Source organism: Botrytis porri (assembly GCF_014898465.1).
Source record: "Botrytis porri strain MUCL 3234 chromosome Unknown BPOR_007, whole genome shotgun sequence".
NCBI lineage: Eukaryota > Fungi > Ascomycota > Leotiomycetes > Helotiales > Sclerotiniaceae > Botrytis > Botrytis porri.
The window spans coordinates 59,838-83,547 of NW_024066081.1; the positions used below are offsets into that span (position 1 = coordinate 59,838).

Below are 23,710 nucleotides of genomic sequence, written 5' to 3' on the forward strand. Positions count from 1 at the left end.
CGACATAGAATGGAAGGTTTACCTCTTCGTACAGAAACTCGAGCGAATCGTCATAAGATTACAGAATTAGAAGAAGAGGTGATTGTTCAATATATACTCGATATGGATTTAAGAGGATTTCCACCTAAACTAAAGAATGTGGAAGATATGGTGAATGATATTCTCGAATCGAGGGGTGCGAAACGCGTTGGGAAGCTCTAGGCGCATCGATTCGTAAAGCGTTGAATCGAATTAAAGACACGTTTTAGTCGTGTTTATGACTTTCAAAGAGCTCTCTGCGAGGATCCTAAGCTTCTTGAAGAGTGGTTTCGACTAGTTGCGAATATGCGAGTGAAATACGGTATTTTGGACGGAGATTTCTACAATTTCGACGAAACAGGCTTTATGATGAGGATTATATGTGCAGCAATGGTAGTAAGTCAACTACCCCACTTTCCGACCACCCCCTGTTTCCGACCACCTAAAAAATTCATATTATCTACACTTAAAACTTTAATAACTCAATAACTATTGAACTTCAATGAAATCGCCTGTAGAATCACTTTCTATAGCACTAGAGCTATCATCTACCTCATCTTCACGATCTCCAGCTTCAATTTGTGTACGCCTTATAGCTCTAATCCCTGCGAACTTCGAATTTGGAGATACCACAACCTTTCGCCTTTTTCTAGGTAATGCTTCATCTAATTGATATTCTAGCTTTCTAATCTTATTCTCTGCCTCTAAGAGTTCATAATCCTTAGCATCGAATCCTTTTATAATCTTGCGAAATAGTAATCTTCGTGTTGGCAAATCGATCTCCTTCTCTTGAATCATTATATCTCTATATTTTCTGATATCGGCTCCTTTTTGAGGGGTTTTCCATTGAATAAACGATGAATATATATTCCATTGAAGAATAGGATCATCATCAGATTCAGGATTAAGTGATAAAACCTCTCTATTGCTATTTTCAAGCAAAAGTCGACTCATAAGAGGTTTAGCCATATTTTTGGGCCAAAGACCACTAGCTTGCCACCCAGACTTGATATTTTGAATAGTTAAACCTTCTATTCTAGCCTTCTGATAGCAAGAAAGGAAATTGCGCTTTCCAATTGGTGAGGAATCGGATAATAGACTTAATTTATTAAGTTCGATTCGATATGCACTTTTTAGGGGTGAGAACACAGATAAATCGAGTGGTTGTAGTACGTGTGACGTATGTGGTGGGAGAAGTAAGAGATATATGTTGTTATTAAAGCATTCTAACATAAATGCTGTAGTTTCATGGCTTCCGTGTCCGTCCAAAATGAGGAGTCTTGAATTTTCCGGCTGAATAGGGGTAGTTTGAGGGATATAGATCTTTTTCAGCCATTCTAAAGCTGTAGCATCTGTAGTCCATCCATTTTCTGTAGCGGTAAAGTTCCAACCCTTGAATAGAGTCAAATCTGTTGGAAACCATTGTTGTTGAACTGATTTTCCCTTATATATTACAAGGGGAGTAATGCTTTTTCCATTGGCTGAAATGCATTCTATAAAAGAGGTCCAAATTCGAGATCCAGGTTGCTTTTTTTGAATAAATCTTCGATCAGTGCTTCCTACTACTAGTCCATTAAGACCCTGACCCTCCATTATACCTGCTTCATCCATATTCCATCTGTTGGCCGGCTTAATAGCCTTGATTTCAGGGATTGCGAGGTTCCGGAACCACTTCTTAATAATATCAGATGTAGCACCTGAAACTCGTGCAGAATCGATTTGATGTTGCTTCTTAGTTCCAATATTAGGATGCCTTCGAAAAAAGCTATGTATCCATTTCTTTCCAAGTGAGGGATCCTCCCCTCGTACAATAAGGAGGTGCTCTGCCATCTCTCTGATTTGACGATGTGTAGGGCTAGTACCAAGAGCTTCCTGTACTAATATCCATTCTGCTAGTCGATTCTCCTGAATTGGAGATAACTTTTGAAGTATTTGGGCGCCTTTTTGATGCGAAACTCCACCATATATTCGATCGTGAAGTGTGGTACGTGGAACACCATAATCCAAGCTAGCTCTTCGTATGCTTGCTCCATTTGTAATCGCTCTAAGAGCCTCTGCGATATCTTCTTCGGTATATCTATTCTTCATATCACAATTATAATAATATCAAAATTTCAAATCAATTGATTAAAGCATTGTTGAGTTATTCAAAGTATAAATTTTATAATTACTCAAAGCGGTGTGGTTTTTGAGGTGGTCGAAAAGAGGGGGTGGTCGGAAAGTGGGGTAGTTGACTTAACTAGTGCTGAACAAAATGGCAGAAGTAAGACAGTACAGCCAGGTAATCGAGAATGGGCTACAGCAATAATATGCGGAAATGGAGAGGGTGAAACTATTCCCCCATTTCTAGTAGTTCAAGGACAAGTTCATCTCTCCAATTGGTACACCGAAACGAATCTTCCTACGGAATGGGCTATTAAACCTACATCTAATAGGTGGACGAATAATGAGACGAGTTTAGAATGATTGAAACACTTCGATAAGCATACTAAGAATCAAAGAAAGGGCAAATATCGAATGTTGGTACTGGATGGGCATGAAAGTCACGAATCAATAGCTTTTCAAATATACTACAAAGAGAACGATATTATATGTTTATGTTTACCATTGTATTCAAGTCATTTAATTCAACCACTTAATGTTGACTGTTTTAGCAATCTAAAACGTTCATATGGTGGTTAAATTGATAGATTTATCAAGGCATATATCAATTATATTTCGAAGGTTGAATTCTTTATAGCTTTTAAAACTGTATACGAGGAATCAATCACCTCTCAGAATATGAAATCAGGATTCCGAGGAACAGGTTTAATCCTATTTAATCCTGAAGCTGTACTCTCGAAATTAGATATTCAAATTCGCACACCTACCCCCCCCTCTTTCGACCTATATCAATGGATCTCTCAAACCCCTCGCAACCCAACAGAAGCTCTTTCTCAATCAATATTAGTTAAATCTTGAATAACTCGTCATCAATCAAGCTCTCCTACACCTATATTCGAAACTGTACTAGCTCTAGCTAAGAGTACAGAGAGATTAGCTCATGAGAATACACTTTTAAGTACAGAGAATCGTACACTTCGGACAGCAAATGAGGCATTAAGCAAACATCGACGCGCAAAAAAAACTCAATTACGTCAAGGAGGAGTGCTCACTGGACAAAAGGCTCTTGATATATTATCTCAGCAAGAGGTTGATATTCAGATTCAACGCGATGAGCGTCAAAAAGGGGGGGAATTCTAATGGGGAAGCATCTTCTAATCGATATTGTAGTAAATACGGAAAGACAGGATATAATACAAGAACCTATCAAAATAATGTAATAGATCCTAGATTATTAGATTCTTAATAGTTTCAATCAATTGATTCAATTATTGTTGAATAATATGGGTTTGAAAGTGTAAATTGAGATGAAAGTGGGCCACTCGATGATAAACCACGTTATATAAAGTATAAAAGGTTTTCCTATCTAAATCAAGTATCTTAATTACACACACTTTGATTAAAAAGATTTAAAAAGACGAAGTATATTTGTACCTTATATTAAACTATTCAGAAATTCTATCACTATTCTATATGCTGTACCGTTTTGAAACAGGATATATTCATTCTAATTGTTCTACAACGAGTTCCAAATATATTACCCACCAGCCGTACATGAGAGCTTATTAATCGTAATAAGCAACCTTGCAGCATATCTTCTGACAGACACTATAGCCCTCAAGCAGTGTTATTGTGTAAATAGACATTCAGTGTGCCATGGTTGCCAAAAACTGACAAACTCGTCAATTATATCAAGCTCAGTGAGCCCTTAAAGTCTAACTCAATATGAGATTTGGCATTTCAGCTGTGGTGAATCGTCACATTTTCCTGAAAAAGGATGGTCGAATGATGTTGGGTTTCCGGCAAAGCCTCGGTAAAACTACCCATCGTCATCTGTACTAGAGAGTTGAGAGGGTACAACACGAAAACAATTCTACATGCGCCAATGGATGAAAGAGCTCACAACCTGAATGGATATATGAAAACAACATGCACTGAGAATCGGTGAACGGTGCCCTAGCTACAATCTTCATTTTATTCAAAGCTGGCTCTTAGACGCCATGCTTTCCGCCTTTACAGCTCGACCCATTGTTGAGCTTCGCCAACGAGACAAATCGAAGATCGAGTCCGTACTTGCATTTGGTAAGTCTGCAGCTCAAGTAGAGATGCCTCAACTAATACTTTATAGGCGATCGGTTACTAGTAGGTCTGAATACTGGCAGTTTACGCATATATCAAGTCAACGAAACTCCGGTCAATGTCGGTTTACTTCGAGAAGTCGAAAAGTTCTCTACTCGAGCAATAGAGCAACTCGCACGAATAAAAGAAGCCAACGTTTTGATATCTCTCTCCAATTATTATGTGTCGATTCACGATTTACAGACATACACTTTGCAGGAACAGTTGGCGAGGACTAAAAATGCTTCCACTTTCGCCGTTACATCAAATATTGTCAAAGATCCAGCTACGGGGATACCAGAAATTATTTCAAGACTTGCGGTAGCTGTCAAACGAAGGTTGTTAGTATGGTCATGGTATCAATCCGAGATATCATCCGAGACGACGGAGATAACGCTCGCAGAATCCATTCGAACGTTGACCTGGGCATCCGCTACCAAGATCATCTGCGGCATGAACTCTGGATATGTCATTGTAGATGTCAACACGCAAGAAGTCGAAGATATTGTTGGACCAGGAGCTATTGGAGGTACGACCAGCAACCAAGGCGGTAGATTTGGTGGTATGGGCTCTGCAAGCATGGGTTACATGGGCCTCGGAGGCTATATACCTAAGCCATTGGCAACGAAACTCGCAGACGGAGAGATCCTGCTTGCAAAAGACATCAACTCTCTTTTTATTACGTCGGAAGGAAAACCCACGGAAAAAAGACAAATTCCCTGGCAGCCAGCGCCAGACGCTATTGGATATTCATATCCGTATATTATTACTCTTCAAGCACCGTCTAAAGGAATACTTGAGGTTAGGAATCCAGATACCCTATCACTTTTGCAATCAATACCGCTTCCGAATGCAAATCAGCTCCATTTTCCCCCTCCGAATATCAGCTTGGCACACGCTGGAAAGGGATTCCATGTGGCTAGTGAGCGATGTATATGGCGAATGGGTGCTACGGATTATGATTCTCAGATTGACGAGCTTGTAGCAAAAGGACGCTATGATGAATCATTAAGTATCCTTAATATGCTTGAAGATGCACTACTGCATAATAAACTCGAACGGGTAAAGCAGGTTGAAGCTCTCAAGTCGAAACTTTACTTTGATCAACAAATCGAGCAAGCTCAGGCTCTTTTCAATCAACGCAGATACCGCGCAGCGATTGATATATTTATTGCTATTGAGGCACCTCCGGAACGTGTGATCAAGTTATACCCGAAAGCTATAGCCGGCGATCTCTCAATTGTCGAGGAGAACAACGGGGATATAGAAACAGACAACGATGAATCTAATGGTAGCGCAAACAGCGATTCGGATTCCAAAGATTCATTGAAACCAGCTGCAGTGAAGAAGTTGATCAGAAATCATCAGAAATCTAGCTCAGATACATCATCAGTCAGGTCCTTCATGAAGCATGATAATTCAGACAATGACAATGCAAGTATCAAGGCAGTCCCTGTTGAAGATGGCCCGCTTGAAGGGAAAGACCTTATTACAGCGGCCAAGGAGCTGAATGCATTTCTTGTGGATGCGCGAACTAGATTGAAGAAGTTTCTTGATTCTGAGACTGGCAAAATCATTCCTCCTAAAGAAAATGGTCACGGAGGAACACCTGAACCGACGTTTGATTCCCTCTTGGCTGCTCCTGAGTCCGAAACCGAAGCTGATCATGACCGGGAGCAAAAGTTATTGGAAACAGCAAAATTGGTAGACACCACTCTTTTCCGCTCCTATATGCTATCGATGCCCAGTTTGGCGGGACCACTATTTCGATTGCCGAATTTCTGTGACCCGGATGTGGTCAATGAGAAGCTCTTAGAGACAGGAAGATACAATGATCTCGTTGATTTCTTCCATGGCAAAAAACTGCATCGTCCTGCTCTCGAGCTTCTCAAGAAGTTTGGCATGGGAGATGAAGAGAATGAAGAAGCACCAACACTATATGGACCTCAAAGAACTATTGGATATCTACAACACTTACCTCCCGAGATGATTGATTTGATTCTTGAATTTGCTGAATGGCCTCTGCGAGCTGATCCCGATCTTGGGATGGAGATATTCTTGGCAGATACAGAGAACGCGGAAACGTTGCCGAGGGAGAGGGTTCTTAATTTCTTGCACGACATTGATATCAATCTAGAAATCAGGTATTTGGAGCATGTGATCAATGAACTCAATGACATGACGCCCGATTTTCATAATCGACTCGTCGGTGCATACATGCAAGAATTAAAACAACGTCAGGACAGAGATTCCAAGAAGTGGCAAATTTTAATGGGACGAATGGTATCGTTCTTGCGGTCGAGTAACATATATTCATGTGGAAGAGCCTTTGGGTTGATAGACAGAGAAGGTTGGTGTCAATTGTCAATGGTGCAACGTAGAGTTATTAACATTCTCCATAGATTCTCATTTCTACGAAGCTCAGGCTGTGGTGTTAAGTAACATGGGTTCACATAAACAGGCTCTCGAGATATACGTATTCAAGATCAAGGACTTTGAGAAGGCAGAGGAGTCAGTTCTGACACGTCCTCGTTGAAATTTTTTATGCTAACATGCTCAGATATTGTAATCGGGTCCATATGAACCAAGAAGCTTCAACTTCATCGCCAATTCCTACACATCGGGCTACCACATCCGAGTCGGATGACCCACAGCCTTCTATATACCACACCCTTCTTTCTTTATATTTGAAGCCACTACCACCGTATAAACCGAACTGGTCACCTGCTTTGGAACTTCTATCCAGGCACGGATCCCGTCTGCCCGCATCCTCAACTCTTGATTTGATACCTGAGAAGCTTCCCGTGGCAGAACTCGAATCGTATTTCCGTGGTCGTATACGAGCGGCGAATTCGATTGTTAGTGAATCCCGAATAGTGGCAGGGTTGAGAAAGAGTGAAGTTGTGCGTGCACAAGCAACATTATTATTAGGGGATGGTTTACCAAATGGTCAGGGAGGACGGAATAGGAGAGTCGTCGTAAGTGATGAGAGAGTATGCGGTGTTTGCCATAAGAGATTGGGAGGAAGTGTTATTGCGGTCTTGCCGGATAGTTCTGTTGTACATTATGGGTGTTTGAGTCGAGCGAATGTGCAACGCCCATCTTCGTCGCGGGGTTCGTGGGGAGGTCGATGATATTTAGATTGTGTGAATGATAATAGCTACATAGCGACGGAGTTTTGGGGACAATCGGTTGCGCAGCATCAAATATCGAATATTATAATCATGAAGAAACACTTCAATCTTCCTCTTCCACAACCTCCTCCCCATAATTGTCTTCTTCCTTGGCTTCATCAATTACCCCACAATGAATCTTTGATCCATCTGCACTTTCAACTTCTCGTAGTTTATCTTCCTCCATTCGTGCAGTCAATTCCTTATTGATCCTTTCTTGCATCTCCCCTGTAGCTTTCCGTAATGCCCCTAAATATGCGGTTCTCTCACTGACTTTGTCTGATGCAGACGGCGTAGGTAATTTATGGACGTGCTCAAACTTTTCGTTGTTTGGGGAAGAATACGTTGCCAACAGGAGTTGGTACGGAGTGTCAGGTTCAGCCGCAGAGGCAGAGGTGGTGGTGGTTGTATCTGACATCGCCATGGTTCTTTTTTTATCTTGATCCTTTTATTTTTGGAGAGGTATTCGCAGAATTGTAAAGTGTTGTGGAGATCTTTCGTGAATCTTTCAATCGTTGTTTCGTTTCTGTAATTTTCGGATTTTATCTGGCGCCGGAGACCAGGTTTAGAATCCCCCGCGAAACCTCCAAACAAAGTGCAAACTACGATTTTACGGGCTAGAATCAACAAATACGAAAGAGCAAGGAAAGCTTAAACCTAAGTACTCGTAATATAACTGCCCAGCCAGGTATGAGACATGGATTAAACTTGATAAGGTGATATTGATCAAATCATCCTACCGTCGCATTGGTATTCAACCCCATTCTTTAGATCCTTCTTCGATATTCATAACCTCCACAACCAACAACATCATTTTGAGATTCCAACATCGAATCTACTTCTCTCTTTCGTTCTCTCTCCTTTCTTCGTTTTCGGTTCTTCTTTCCTGACTTTCTTGCGGAAATGTTCAAGGCACAGCGTTCGTTCGCTACAATTAACGCCCCGCTGTTGTACCCTGAAGATACGGAAGACTAACGCAAAACATATAAAAGTCCCACTTCCAGCAAGACAACCATGTCACAGTCAACAGGGCCTTCTCTGCCAAGGGCACCAGGGAGCTTCTCTCCAATTGTGCAACAGTCCTCATCATCTCAAGGACCCCCACTGCGAAGAATTGAGTCCTCATCATCTGAAGATTTACCTCCACCTCCCTCCCTTGCCAGCAGAGTTCGTCCACAATCGCAGAATGCGCCTGCCCCTCCACGTCCTTTTTACGCCCAATCGACCAAGAGCAACTCAAGCACCACCAGCTTACAGAACTTCTCACGGCCAACACTCGCGCAAGTACGAACTGATATTGGCGGTACACCATTGAGGAATGCGTCGCCTCTCACTGCAATAGCTTCGAAATCATCCATCAGTGATTTTAAAGTTCACGGGCGCAAGCATTCACAAACTCAAGGTTCTTTCGAAGCTTATTTACCAACTGCCGCATCATCCAATCTGGGAAGCATGTCAAATCTAAACACAGGACTTTCTGCGAGTCACATAGCTGCTCAGGCTGCTATGCAACACCAAGCGCAGCATGCGCGCCAAAGGTCCCAGACTGTACCAACTCCTCAATTAGATACTTCATCAAATAGCTCTGGAAGCAGAAGACCCTCCAAGGGACCCATATCACCACCGCTATTAAGTTTGACGGAAGCTTCAGCTCCCAGGGATACTAGTTTTGGTGGGCAAGGATATCATAATGGATTGCTCGGGGCAGGACCGAATGTCGCTCAAACCGCTGCCAATGTTGTGTTTCCAAAGTCTCCCGGATCATCGCCAGCATTGACACCCACAGAATTTGAGCAACGAAATCTCACCCATGTTCAAGCCCAAGCAAAAGCTCAAGCTCAAGCCCAGTTATTACAGGCGCAAGCGCAGTCACAAGCACAAGCTCAAGCTCAAGCCGAAAAACCTGCCAAAACGGAGAAGTCCAAAGTCAAATTGTTTTCGAGGCCTGGAAAGATCGGCATAAGTAAGGATAAAGAAGCGAAATCTGGAGGTCTTCCAAGTCCCAGTATGGTTATTTCTACGTATCCAAGACATTGGTAAGATATTCAGCTAACGGTTATACAGATGCTTCAGGCGCTCCGAGTATGTACAGCATGGCGAATTCTTCTTCGGCGACTATACGACCAGTCGATACATCACAACCAGAAAAGGAAAAAGACAAGGAGAAACATAAACATCATTTTCTGTCGCGGCAGAAACACAAGCTGAGCAGCAAAGACGATCATCATTTACCATTATCATCGGCGGCCTCGAATTCCAAACCAGTAGATCCAAGTGCGCCCAGTAGCTTGTATAATTTCAACCTTCCACCGAGTCCAGGCCCTACATCTACAAGTTTTGCGAAAAGCATGAGTGGCCTAGATCTAAGACACGGAGGAAGGGCATTAAGAGAAAAGAAAAAAGAAGAGAAAAGCGAGACCATGAGGGAAGGAGAACTATCATATCAAAATAGTAACGAATGGCCTGGACCATCTAGCCTTGGTTCAGCAGGTGCATCATCATACTTAGGTCCTGCGGGAGCAGGATATCCTTCTAGCCTTTATGGGGTCGACACAGCGGATTTGGGGAAGTATGGACTGAATAACATGGGAGCAGACGATGCATGGCCATTTTTAAAAGCAAAACTACTAGTCATATTCGAGGGCGAAGACTTAAGGTTATGTGTGGAAGATCTCAATCGTCTAGTCACGTAAGTATTCATCTGCCCCTTTTAAACTGTCTAATTTCCTAACAACATTCTAGTACCCATATTCAACGCTCTATACAAAAAAGATGCCCAAATCATGTTATAGAAGACTTGCAAGAGTTACTCGAAACAGGCTTCAGATCCCTTGACCAAACTCTGCGCCGAACCCCTGATGAACGCCTCATACCTCATCTTGTAGAAATGTGGCTCTTTACTTTCACTACCGTCCTTCCTTACATGCAAGCCGTTTTTCTCCCGCTCGATCTCGAATTTTCTGGCCACGGACCCCTCATGTCACCAGAAGTAGCGCGTGAGACCTGGGGCGTTGTCTCTTCATCCTCGTCTTCCAATATTTCTGCAGGTCGCGCTCTCGAGGTGCGCAAAATAGTACTTATAGCATACCGCGACACAGTAATCATTCCTCGTTATGAAACACTGAAAGGATTATTTTCTCGCCTCTCCCTCGACTCTATCAGTCTCAGCCTTCCAAACTCGGATATAAGATCCCCAAGTCCAGATAGTCAAGGAAGACCAGGAACGGCCATTAGTTTAGATCCGAGTCATGGATCTTATTCATCTCAAAATACCACTCTTTTAGGAGGCGGAAGCTCGGGAGGTGATAATTCGGGTTCACGTTCTCGAGCAATCTCGAATGTCAGTTACGGGTCCGAACATTCTGCAGGTGCAGGTCTTGGTATTTCCGGAATGCCACCTCCTCCAAGACCATTCACACCAAGTAGCACACATCCAGCGTTGACCTATGGATTGAGTGCGCGAGAAAGAAGACAGGCAAATGTAGAAGATTCGTCGAAGAAACTTACAGAAGCTGTGGGTAGAATGTTACAATGTGTGAGTGTACTTAGTAGCGTGGGTATACGAGCGGGCAATGATTCAAGTCAGGAGAAGATGGAAGACTTGGGACGGGGCCTTAAGTTGAATTGGTTGGGGAGAGGAAGAACGGGAAGAAATAGGAGGGGGTTGGTGGGTGGGAGAGTGGGACAACCGGGGGCCAATTTGTGATGGGTTATGAGTGTGCACAAATGGGGTTTTAAGGCTACCTGGTGTTTGGTTATCTCTATTTTGGGTTGGTCATGATTGAAGGATTGAAGGGTAGGTCTGTGTTTAGGTAAATACAGGGGTTTTGAATTTGGTGTCTGGTGGGATCATGTCTTCTGGCATTGGAATCGGTTTTGGCATTGGTGGTTAGGAAGGGTCACTGTTTCAACTGCAATTATCCATTGCGCTTGTGCGAAGATGGGTGAGGGATTGCACTCTATAGATGGTCCGATTGGCCTGCTTTATTCATGCTTTGGTTTGTGCGATTGAGTTTGGACTGTAAAAAATGTTATCGGGAGGATACGATGGAACGTGTGTATGTATATATATGTATGAACATGGTGAATTGGAAAATGAGGAAATTTTTATAAAACGTGATATTTTGCAGGAATTTGAGGGACTTCCAAGCAGTGCTTGAATTCTCGACCTGATATTTGCCGTAGATAGGTTGAGAGATTTGGGGGAAGTTTAAAGATATGAAAATACGCACCACCAGTATTGTGACGTTCTACAGTATTCCCGTCCAGCTCGAATAAACTCCGGGCATTGAGCATGCAATTCATAATCCTCAGGCTCCCCATAATCCCCGAGTAAACCTCAACTCCCAAATCATAACATCGAATACCCTCCTTCATCCTCCATCACTCTTCCCATCCCTCTCCCATTACACCCAATGCTATCAACCCCCCACCAAGCAAGCTCCCCCCCCAGACCGATTGTTTCAAAAACCATACCTCTCTCTCAATTCCACTTTTTAAGAAACCTCTCTAAATCAAAACCTTTCCTCCTCGATCCTGTTATATCCTCTTTCGTACAGTACAACCAGCACGGATACGCACAGGGCAAGCGATCACCCAGCCTCTTCCAGGAAGTCTATGGGAAGCGAGTAAGTGATAAAAGACGTAGAGCATGAGAGAGCTCGAGTGTATGATTTCCTCTCCGAATTTGAGATCGCCTTCTACTTAATTTTTATCGCGGACACTGAGTTCTATATCGGCTTCACGTTTTCGATTTGTGTGTAGGGAGCGCGCGTGGAGGTTTCTTGCCCATCTTCATCACCTTGTAAACCTACTATGCTATCTCTCTGGAATCCAGGAGGCAAAGCGAATTCTCATCGCTTAGTAGTAAATTTCTCGTCATGGTGAATCCAATGTAAAGAGTCTGTGTACACAACTACACGCACATGAGCAGATCTTCTCTCATTCGAGATCATCGGCGGTCTTAGGATACATGAGGAAGAAGAATATTTCCTGAACATATACTTGATGTGAGCTGAAGCCATCTGTGATTACTGGTGATATGTTCTCATTTGTAGCCTGATAGTCGGTTGGGGAGGGCGGTGGTCTACACTTGTTTAGTCGGATCGTTGTGTCCGATATAATATTGAATGTGAAGAAGAACTGGAGAGGAAAATGCTCCATTGACTAGTGCGTCGTCGCGAGCAGGAATGTCTGTAACACGGTGAGAATACAAAATTTGACAGTTGATGAGAAGTACCTATACGTTATTTACAGACTTCATTCTCAGGCTACTGGCTTTCATGGCCAATTTCAATGAGTATCCTCCCTCCAAATATTATTTTATATAACAGATATAAAGCATAAATCATTTCGTGTTAAGTTTGAAGAGGTTTTGATTACTTGTTCATTCATCTTCCTAGTGTTTTATCATCACACTATACTATACTCCTTCCGAGTGTGTCATCGCACACTGGTCTCTTGTCTGACTTCTACACCATTTTATCCCATTTGAGCTTCATTTGCATTCAATCACCTCAACTCTCTCCCCCGACTCCACCCCTTTCTCCACCCACGTGTCACCTCGACGACCTTTCCATTTTCCATCACGCTTTCCCAGTGCCCCCTCCCAACAATTCACTTCGCTTCCAACTATGTGCTCAAGTATCCATGTCCTCCCTCTACCCCCACTACCCCCAAAACCCCAAGCCACGGGTATAGCATAGCAAAAAAAACTGCGACTTTACCCGCCGCCTCTTGCATAGAAAAACTCCCGACCTTCACACTAAATTGTGAATAATATACAAGGAATATTACCACCAAAACTAATGACAATCCCATTCCATACCCCTTCCCCTACCGTAGCCCCAAACCCCGTCCCAAATAATCAAAATTTCGCCATTCTCCCTTTAGTAAAACGAAGCGTAAAAGAGATTCGACAACACGCCAAGTACGTATGTAAAGGAGTCATGTAGGAACTGTTCTGTACGCCAACGCATGTTAATATAGACTTGGTGCATTTACCCACTTGTGAAAAGGCATGAAAATGAATAATAAATAATATGACAGACTGACAGCCTCCTCATGAAGCTGATGATTGACTGAAAAAGCCAGAATGTAGTTCGGATGGTTAAATATGTTGTCGGATGGAAGTAAAGTCTCGGTGATAATTTGCGAACCTCTGGCGACCACCCACCTTCTAAAAATGTTGAGAGTTTGATTTGGTTTGATACGATTACAGGATGCTTCATTGGGCTTTGGCAAATTTTTCAAGCGGGGTTTCCTTTCTGTCTCTTCGTTATGCGTGGACTAGGTTTGACATTGTTCTTGCCTGTCCCATTGGCTTGGCCATCTTCTTCGGCCTTGACTGTACTTGGTCTTCTTCGTTTGTTACTCGCATTGGGACTTGTGTTTGCGCTTGGGCCACTTGAAGTAGTTCCATGCTGACTCTGTTGGAGCTGCATGCCTGGAGCTTGAGCTGGACTGCCCATCATATGAGGTGATCCTTCTGGTATTTGTAAGTGTGCAGCTGCGGGAGAAGCGCCAATCGGGAAATTAACCATTGCCGGTGTTCGTGGACCTGAGGGGTTTTGAGGACCACCGTTTGCTCCATTGCTGTTCACTTGGGCCATGTATGCCTCTAGGGCTTTATAGGGCGTAAGTGTTGGGTTTGTTTGCAGATAGCTCATCAAAGGGTTCATTTGAGCCAAAACCTCATTCATCTAGGATTGTTAGAAAAACAGCGTGCCTGGGGTTACATTAAACATACCTCAAGAAATCGAAACACCATGGGTGTGATTCCAGTGTATTGAGTCAGTTTCGTGTCCGGTAGGTCGAAATCAGGAGGAGGATTTGGTGGAGATTTCATCATCTTTTGTTTTTTTTTGTTCATCTCGGGCGATGGTTTGCCATCAGGTCCATTGTTCATGGATTTCCAATCTTTTACCCAATTGTGAATTGGCCTTGCTCTGTCTATAGCCATGCTACGGGGAACATACTCCTGATGACTACGAGTCTCAAAATCAAGCAGCTCGAGCTTTTGATCCCCATCAAAATGAGCGCGAAGTATGCCATTTGAGACCAGCTAAATTCACTTAGTATAAAAACCTAAAACTTCATGGTACTAATCAATGACTTACGTGAGAGCCATCCTCAAACCAGTAGACAAAACTTGAGTTTTGACTTTCAATGTAATGACCATTTAGCGGCAATTCCTTTTCAGTCCCTTTCTCAAAAATCATCTGCATGTTTGTAACACCACTTTCGAAATGGGTATGAAAGTATCTCGGCATCGCAGGTGATGTTATCTCGTACTGTTTCTCCCGGACGTTATCTTGAGGATTGTACGAATATGTCGAATAACGTAGAACCCCTCCTCGGGAGAAAAATCTCTCCGCAAAGCTTCCCCAATATGCTAAGTCGTCCTTTTCTTTCATGGACTCGGCATTCAGCCGAGAAACGCCAGTCGCCTCGTAAAAGCCTACCGGCTTGACAACCTTGCAAAACCCGCCGAGATGGTCACTGAATTGTACCAATCGCATTAAGCATTGTCCCTTTAGTTTTTCTCCTTGTCTAGTCTGCTGCTGCTGTTGTTGCTGTAGCATTGCGGCAGCGTGCTGTTGCTGCTGCTGCTGCTGCTGCTGCTGCTGCTGGAGAGCTCCCGTTGGTTGCTGGGCTTGGGCTTGCTGGGCTTGGGCTTGTTGAGCTTGAGCCTGAATGGCTGCTTGGATAGCGGCTGGCGGTGGTGCTTGAGGTTGGGGTGTTGAGGCCGATTGAGGTGGTTGATTCTGAACCTGGGATTGGGTTTGGTTCTGTTGTTGAGATACAGCAGCGGCCGCCTGAGCCTGCGCTTGGGCTTGGGCCTGAGCTTGTTGGGCTAGAACCGCTTGAGCTTGAGCATGGGCTTGCTGTTGGTGCTGTTGCTGCTGCTGTTGCTGCTGTTGGTGCTGCTGCTGCTGCTGCTGCTGCTGTTGTTGTTGTTGTTATTGCGCAAGGTGTTGTTGTTGGAGTTGTTGCATTTGCTGGGCAGTCATCTGGGGATGGCCTGCTTGACCATTCGGTCCATGATTTTGAGCATTTTGTTGATGCATTGCGAGCATCATCTGTTGAGTCTAACACAAATAAGTGTTAGTGTATGAGTTGTAGGATTTGCCAATCACCCTTACCTGCTGATGTGCTTGTTGTTGATTGACGTTGTCTTGAGCCATCTGTTGTTGCTGGGCAAGATGCTGTGGTAGATTCACCGGGCGAGCCATTCCTGGGGTACCATGTCGCATTGCGAATTGAGCGTTCATTTGATTTGGGTTCATCCCATGCATATTCACAGGCATTCCGTTTGGCATTCCACCACCGCTGTATTGCTGTTGTAGTTGGATCTGGCGCTGCCTGGCTGCTTGTTGTTGTAACATTTGATGATGCATTAACTGCGGATTTGCGTTCACTGGAAAGGATCATCGTTAGCATTATGAGGCGATGAGAAAAAGGTGCAGAGTACGAGCTTGAGGCATTTGTACAAAGCATTGGAGAGAGAGAAGAAAACGGGTGATAGGGAGGTACGACTTACTCATCTGTTGTTGTTGCTGCTGTTGGAACATTGCCGCTTGCGCCTGCTGATTTGGGTTCAAATGTTGTAAAGCATGTGCATTTGGTCCAGCGCCAGGTGGCATCCCAGCCATCATAGCACCGGCTTGAGTGACTTGAGGACCACCTGGTCCAGAAACTCCCATGTGCATTTGTTGAGGCATACCTGGACCTGGTTGTCCTTGCTGACCCTGAGCATGAGGCATTCCCGCCATATGGCCTTGAGGAACACCCTGATGTTGAAGTCCTGGATATGGTGAGTGTTGTTGTTGCAAACTCGTCATCATCTTGTTTAAGGTCGATTATCCACTGAATGTGGATATCGAACAATATCGATTAAGCAAGTAACATGCGCCTCGAGCCACAATTTCCACCTCCGCCGTTGTTCAATAGAACTTTGTCTGCCACGATCTTCTGCTCGATTCACTCCACGACCGAATGGATTCCTTCAATTGTCTCTGCGAATCTGTGTCGTTGTCGTGGGGTGTTGAATACAATGTCGTCGCGAGGAATGAACAAACTAAACCCCGATCGCGCACGATAATCACACTAAAGTGGGTACTCTTTCTGAACCGCGAATGGTGTCGGGATTTCGAAAGTCGAAAACAACAATATCACGACAAGTCGAGGTAAATTTGTGCAAATGATTATAGGGAAGTTTGATCGGTAGATGAGTACCCGTAATGAAAGTGCGACGATCAATGCCGTCTGAAAAAAAGCCGCCTACAAGGCAAATAAAAGATAAAAGATGTCAGGTAAAAGCCGTGTTTTTTTGCCCCGTCCTGCCTTCAACCTCGCCTAGATGTAATTTTTGGACGAGATGGTCAATAGAATACTGAACAATGATTAATTAATTACTTTGGGAACCACTACGATCTCTGTTTCGTAGGGAAGGAAGTGAATTGTGCGGAATTATAAAATGCAAAAGGAGAATCCGGGGGGATGAATAACCCTATACCTTCTGGGCCTTGCTTTTAGGAATCCTTGTGAAGATGTGTGTGTGGTGTGGTGGTTGAGATTGTTTATTCTGTGGTTCAAGTCGAGAAAGAGGACCCTGTCACGATGGGAATTTTGGGGGGGGGATCTAACAGAGAATTGGTACACGAAACTCCGATTATGTATGTTATGATGTGTGTGTACGCTCTTCCGTAGAAGTCATGTGTGGACTCTAGAGGTGAGGAGGACGGTACGAAGCAAAGACGTCAGGGTGCGGTGTAGAGACCAAGTATGTAGTAATTATGTGTCTGGTGTGTCCACGGTGTGATGATGGAAAAGATCGAAAGTAGAAGAAGTGACCCAATCATATAAAAGGGGAAGATGATGGGTGGTAACGGTCACCGTAGAGTATGTGTATATTTTGATAACAGACTGCAAAGTAGGAAAACCACGTGGATTTTCATTGGATTATCCACGTACAGAGGTACAGTGTACGTGGGTGGGTTCAGTAAGTACCTCCCTAGGTAGTCGGAGGCACTATACTGCGTATGAATTCATGAGAGACACGAGATTCTTTGGACGTCGAATCATTCATGATGTGAGTCTACAGACCACACCCTCGACGACCTACCTCGATAGCTACATCAGAATATTGCAGATCAATAACAGTGGTCTCTGGTGGAAAGTTGATGCTGTTGTAAAGTGTCGTACATAATGGTAGGTACGTACTAGGCAGTTATAACTACCCAGTAATAAGTACTCAAGTAGTCACCTCGCTCTCTGCAGTTCGAGTACCTTGCAGAACAATAGCTATTGTCGACCAACTTCGGTCAGTATTCACCGATATATTGGATTTCGTCTGTTTGACGTATTTTTCATTGATTTCTCTCTCTTCTCTACGCATCTCCTCCTTTTGATCGCATATCACCTACTCGGTCTGTTCAATTGCACATCTGACTGAAACGAGACACCGTACGCAAGAACTTTCTTCCTTTTCTCCTCATATCAGCTGGTTTCCACGTGCCAGCCAAAGAAAAAAGGTGGCAGGATTACAGCATTGGACACTTCGAGTCTAAGCCAAATGAGGAGTAGCGCTATATCATGTGATATGCAAACTAAAGTAATCCTAGTGCCATATCGGCCATTCGCTTAAGAAAAGCCTTGACATCTCCAATATAAAAATTTATCTTCGATCGCGAAGGCTTCAGAATTTCTCTTCTCATATAACTTTTTCCATCTTCTTTACATGACCTCCAGCAATTTTGAGATCACATCTCCATGACGGTTCTCATTATTGTAATGGTGGCACATATATAATGAGCGTCCAGTTCACTTAATAATGGTATGTCGAAATCTTTCCTCTTCTCTTTCCATACCCCCTCCAAATCTAATGATGACAATTCCAATCGATACTTCTTTTCCCAAATTAATCGACCATGATTAAAATTACGCTGTTCGAGAGATACCCACGGGTTGATCTTGTTACTTGCCAGTACATGTTGTCTGAAAGATTCTTCCTCACAATTCTACGTTTGTTCGCTGTGGTGTCGGGAATAACTTGCTGACCACCAAACAGAGATTTTCTCTTTCTAGCTTCCTTCTTTTATTTTTCTACGCGTAATAGATCGACATGCTGCACAACCATGTGGCTCAAGACTCCGGAATTATGTTGCCATGGTTTAACGGCAATGCTTGCAAGCATGCATGATCTAATTTGATCACAGCTGCAGCAAATCTTTTCGCGACTTAAATTGCTATCTCATTTTGATCAACTAACAAACAGCACATCATCATTCTGCTTACTCTCATCAAAGGTTAGTCTTTTTCACTTTTCACACTTTCCCCTACGCTTCACTATGATGAAACACATACCACATTCGCAGTTTTCACTCGAGTCCTCGCCTTAGAACCTAAATAGAGGACAGATGAGGGTATATCTTCCTTGGATGTCTGATCGAAGCAATCAATCTATCATTTTATTGCTGCAGTATCATGATGAACCCAAAACTAACAATGCTTCAAAGACAGGACTCTTCTACACTTGATTGCATCGATTGGAGCTCTGGCACAGCCGTTGAACTACATAGAATACAGGAAATAATATAATATATATCAGCAATACAATCCGTTCCAAAGTGCTCACCATGGCACACACGCGCATCCTTCCCCTCCGACACTTCCCAAACACTCTGGCCCTTACCCCCTTTCCCATCGTGGATCGGTTCAACCTGTGGTATAGGCCTATTTTTGGAGGAAGAAGAATGATTTTTCGTCCGATTACTCACCGAGGTATCTTGAATCCTTTCGGGGGTTGTGGATATTTTGGTCCATATCTTTTGGCCGACATACTTCGTTGCTCAGCGCATCCTTTAAAATTTGCTACCACTCGCAACCTTAGCTTCAATAACAAAAACAATATAATCTCTGAACCACAACTCTTAATCTGAACTTGTCGTGACCAATCATATGATGCACTTTGGCTGAAAATTTCCTGCGATGTGAATCTCTTTCTCACCTTTCCATCCTCGCCGACCTGTTTGATCAGAACTTCATCTGATGATTCGATTCGGCATTATAAAATTGGCCCGTATGTTACATGAACAGTGGCGCCGTCATATTATCAAACGTTGTCGTACACATCACCACTCATCATCGAATTTTGCGAACCATAAAATGCGTCTTGGGATGTCGATTCACCCTGTTCGTTATTTTTCTCACAAGTGAACTTCACATGAATGTACGTATCTCCCTGCATAATAAGAATTTAATGAGCACAATATAACAGAAAAGGACACATTCTGATATAACCCCAAGAGTAGCTCTTCGATTTATTTTTGTTATTTATGCTCGCTCCCTATGAATTTGTAACTTATCCATATGCATGCAAATAGCAACCCAAATCTCCGCTTAAACCAATGCACCTCTTCCTCCAACTCTCAACAATGCAATCTTTTGCTCAGGACTAATTTTTACCTCCGGTAACTTCTTTCCCTTCCCCTCCTCCGGCAAACTCAAGAATCCAATTCCCGCCAAATAAGCAAGATAATTGCCCATGATGTTTTCATCCAAATAACCACCTGCACTTAAATCCTCACCCGTGAATTCTGCATCCGCTCTAAGTGACGCAGCAGCATTGATATCGTCCATCTCTGGAGCAATGGTGTCAGCTGGGAGATCTGATGTAGCGAAATGGTAAAGAGGCATAAGTGCATGTTGTTCCTTCTCCGGATTGGTATTTGCCGCGTATTCCACGAGCTTTTGACTCCAGACTGAATATTCGACTTCAGGGGCATTGTAACCATATGTTTCGAGTGTGGATAAGTATTGAGAGAACGTTAATCTAGGATGACTTGTAACTTGAGCGACGCCAAGTGGTGTTTTAGCAGGGTGAAGAGCGCAAGCTATAACGACGCGCGCGACGTGATTGACAGGGACTTGATTGACAGTGTTGGAGATACGTGGACGGCAGGCAAGCTGAATACAGCCTTTCGCCATACGAATTAGGAAATCATCTGTGTTGGTTACGCCAGAGGTCTTGTCACCGGTAATATAACCTGGTCGAACAACCGTGCCACGAAGACCGCAGGAGCCAGCTTTGCGGACGAGATATTCGGCTACCCATTTTGATTGACCATAACCTGTTCCGAGACCCTTTGCTGAACCGGAGAGATCATCTTCTTCGGAGACAGCGACACCGGATCTTGATTGTTGCACGAAGTGGTTTGTGTCAAGGACGGAGGTTGATGAGACGAACGAGAGACGTTTGGGAATACCAGTTGCGCAAAGGGAAAGAATGTCTAGGGTTCCCTTTACGTTTGCAGGCTTGAGATTTTGATATGGGTAGACCCAATGGACTTGGGCTCCATTATGAATGATAACATTCGCAGTCTCGGAGACAGTCTTCCAGTCTTCCGGGGAGAGGCCTAGTTGTGGTTCCCCAAGGCTACCGACGACGCAGGAGATACGTGATGCCCAAGAAGGATCCCAAACTCCGTAGGCTTGGCAAGTTTGAATGACACGATCGAGAGCTGCCTCTGAGTCGAGTGCTCGCACGTGAGCAATAATTTTGATAGGCTGAGGGCGGGAGAGAAGATCGCGCATCAGATAGGAACCGAGGAAACCAGTAGCACCTGTAAGGAAGACGGTAAGAGGTGTGGTCGGAGTGATCTTCTCATCCGCGGAGGGGAATGCTGATGGGAGGGTTTTGGCAAGGGCATGAGCATCTCCTTCATAATCCTCTGCAACTTCTTCTTCTTCCTTCACATCACCATCAGATGATGATCTACGTGCGATCTCCGAGGCGAATCCTTTCAGTGTTGGGTTTCGGAAGATGACGCTCATGTTGATGTTAATGCCGGTCCACTTTTTGTTGACCTTGAAAAGCATTTGTTGCGCCAGGATACTGTGGCCTCCAATATCGAAGAATGAATCATCAGGATTGATTGTTCTTTCATCAATAGTAGGAATTAACGATCCCCAAATAGCTGCAACCTCTTTCTCACTATCTGAAAGCTCGGAATATACACCGACAGGTCTTGCTGCTTGTAATTGTGCAGCATCTGGGAATGGAAGCGCAGGCTTGTCCTTCTTTCCATTTGGATTGAGAGGGAATTTCTCCAAAGGAATAATAACTTCTGGAATGGCGTAGGATGGTAGCTTAGTCTTAAGATACTTCTTGATATCTTCGCCGAGAGGCCAGTATCTTCGGAGTCGTCCTTGAATTCCTTCACCACCGGAAGTATCATCCTCGAGACCTAATTGCTCTAGCCATTGCGCCCACTTCTGCATATCAGGTACGATATAGCTGACAAGTGTTTGTTCTTCATCCTTATTTCTCCTGACCAATGTGACATTATCCATAACCATGACATGATCTGAGAGGTATTTGTCGATTTCACCAAGTTCGATTCTGAAGCCACGAATCTTGACCTGATCATCTGCACGACCAACACATTCTACGTCTCCAGTTTTAGTATATCGGCCCAAATCACCTGATCGATACATTCGATCTCTTGGACCCTTATAAAATTCTCTCCAAGGTTCTTCAGATAAGGATTTTGCGTTCTTTGCATCTTCCTCGACCCACTTGGAGTTATCAACGAACCAACTGTCAACGAATTTGGCCTTGTTAAGTTCGTCACTTCCAAGATAACCTTCAGCGAGTCCAGCAGCTCGAACGTAAATCTCGCCAATCTCTCCAATGTCACAGATACGGTTTCGGTTTTCGCGATCAACGATAAGTAATTGGACATCCTTCATTCCCTTACCCGCTGGGATCACATTTCCCATGTTCTCCAAATATTGTGGATCCGAAGCTCGACTTGGGATCTCGTAGTAACTGACTGCACGCTGTGTTTCAGTTGTTCCATACATGTTCACAATGAACACGCTTGGTGCCAATTTCTGAAGCGCCTTACAATCTCTCTTGATCAGAATATCTCCGACGAAAAAGGAGTGATGAAGAGCTGGAAATTCAGCGCTAGCTCCACCAACTAAAATTTGACCCATTGCGGGTGTCAAATGAGTAACGGTGGCACCGTGCTCTCTCATCCATTCAGCCAATCTTTCATGTTGAATATCGTCCTTGGATGGAACCAGTAATTGAGCACCAAGGAAGAGAGGTGTAAAGATATCTCTTTGAATAGGATCGTGAGCAATACCACTCAACATTGTGAACTTGTCATTCTTAGACAAGCCGAATCTCTCAGCCATCCAGTCAAAGTAATATGCAAGAGAGTAATGTCTTCCTCGAACACCCTTTGGACGACCTTCCGAGCCGGAGGTGAATGACAAAGTTGGCGTAGAGTCGGGTCCAACAACAACACCAGGACTCTTAGCCTTCAAAGATTGTTGGCCTTGAAAAACATCCTTCCCTTGATCATCTCCACCAACCAAAGTTCCATCGTCCTTCAATTCGAGACCTGGGATGTAGGTCTTTAAATGCAAATTTTCGGCGATGAAATTGCGCACTTTCTCTGTTAATTCTCCAGCCTCTCTGGTAGCTTTGTCGATAACAACCAAAGCTCTTGGTCTTGCAACATCAAGGTAGATGTTTTGGCGATCAGGAGGATATGAAGGATCGATGACTGAGAATATAGCACCGGCTTTCAAGATACCCATGACAGTGACAACCAAGTCCACACCACGGTAACTATATGACATGACGACTTCATTTCGTTGAACTCCACGCTCCACCAAATGATGAGCTAGGATATTTGAAGCTTCGTTGATTTGTCGGTAGGTGAATTCTCTCCTTGGGGAAGTCGCTGAGGCGGTTTCCACCACACACAGTCTATCAGGATGCGCTTCAGCATTTGCAGTGAAGATATCCTGAATAGCACCACGGAAAGCAGACCAATGAAGGTCTGATGTTGGATCTGGCAATTCGAAGTTTGTGGATGCCATGTTTGTTAGGTTTTCTTGGATGGTGGGGTTTGGAGGGGTACAAGTTGAGCAAGATTTGAAATGATGCTTGAAATGTTTGGATTTGAGAAGGATTTCAACTACCTACTTCCAATCAAAACAGGCTCCAAGTACCGTTTCTTTGTTTCTAAACTCGAACTTTGTAAATTTGAATCCACGTATCCCTGAGGGAGTTGAATCAGTCGTTGAAAGGTTTCCGTGATACTGTTGGGAGTGTGAATCACCGATACGTTTTAACACGAGAACGTCAATCGATGTATGCGGACAGTGGGAAGACAGGGTTATGGGTATGAATTGGGGAGTGGTCTTGAAGAAAAGAGAGAAGAGAGAAGAGAGAAGAGAAAAGAGAAGAACGGAGTGATCTAGAGATCTTCTTCGGG

The 23,710-nt window shown here is 43.8% G+C and overlaps 6 protein-coding genes across 6 annotated transcripts; 2 read left to right on the forward strand and 4 right to left on the reverse strand.

The window, feature by feature from the left end:
• Positions 1–507: 507 nt before the first annotated feature.
• Positions 508–2,106, reverse strand: EAF01_005384 (uncharacterized protein; the record flags this gene model as incomplete). Its single annotated transcript, XM_038913637.1, has 1 exon — positions 508–2,106. One exon carries the CDS (start codon positions 2,104–2,106, stop codon positions 508–510), a length of 1,599 nt encoding a protein of 532 aa, XP_038770086.1.
• Positions 2,107–3,678: 1,572 nt separating this feature from the next.
• On the forward strand, positions 3,679–8,001 carry EAF01_005385 (uncharacterized protein). The gene is made up of 4 exons (XM_038913638.1): positions 3,679–4,203; positions 4,250–6,589; positions 6,642–6,750; positions 6,800–8,001. Exons 1-4 carry the CDS (start codon positions 4,122–4,124, stop codon positions 7,371–7,373), a joined length of 3,105 nt encoding a protein of 1,034 aa, XP_038770087.1. The 5' UTR covers positions 3,679–4,121; the 3' UTR covers positions 7,374–8,001.
• On the reverse strand, positions 7,477–7,836 carry EAF01_005386 (uncharacterized protein; the record flags this gene model as incomplete). The annotated part of the gene is made up of 1 exon (XM_038913639.1): positions 7,477–7,836. The coding sequence occupies one exon, from the start codon at positions 7,834–7,836 to the stop codon at positions 7,477–7,479; it is 360 nt and encodes a 119-aa protein (XP_038770088.1).
• A 425-nt stretch (positions 8,002–8,426) lies between the features above and the next one.
• On the forward strand, positions 8,427–11,118 carry EAF01_005387 (uncharacterized protein; the record flags this gene model as incomplete). Its single annotated transcript, XM_038913640.1, has 3 exons — positions 8,427–9,417; positions 9,477–10,101; positions 10,155–11,118. The coding sequence occupies 3 exons, from the start codon at positions 8,427–8,429 to the stop codon at positions 11,116–11,118; spliced, it is 2,580 nt and encodes an 859-aa protein (XP_038770089.1).
• A 2,542-nt stretch (positions 11,119–13,660) lies between these two features.
• Positions 13,661–16,258, reverse strand: EAF01_005388 (uncharacterized protein; the record flags this gene model as incomplete). Its single annotated transcript, XM_038913641.1, has 6 exons — positions 13,661–14,113; positions 14,161–14,475; positions 14,531–15,267; positions 15,445–15,502; positions 15,557–15,831; positions 15,955–16,258. 6 exons carry the CDS (start codon positions 16,256–16,258, stop codon positions 13,661–13,663), a joined length of 2,142 nt encoding a protein of 713 aa, XP_038770090.1.
• Positions 16,259–19,814: 3,556 nt separating this feature from the next.
• Positions 19,815–23,312, reverse strand: EAF01_005389 (uncharacterized protein; the record flags this gene model as incomplete). Its single annotated transcript, XM_038913642.1, has 1 exon — positions 19,815–23,312. One exon carries the CDS (start codon positions 23,310–23,312, stop codon positions 19,815–19,817), a length of 3,498 nt encoding a protein of 1,165 aa, XP_038770091.1.
• Between the last annotated feature and the right edge of the window lie 398 nt (positions 23,313–23,710).

Coding starts and splice junctions, on each gene's coding strand:
- EAF01_005385 (XM_038913638.1), top strand. CDS start 4,122: ATGCTTTCCGCCTTTACAGCTCGACCCATTGTTGAGCTTCGCCAACGA. Junction 6,590..6,641: donor TGGGTTGATAGACAGAGAAG/GTTGGTGTCAAT, acceptor CATTCTCCATAG/ATTCTCATTTCTACGAAGCT. Junction 6,751..6,799: donor GACTTTGAGAAGGCAGAGGA/GTCAGTTCTGAC, acceptor TAACATGCTCAG/ATATTGTAATCGGGTCCATA.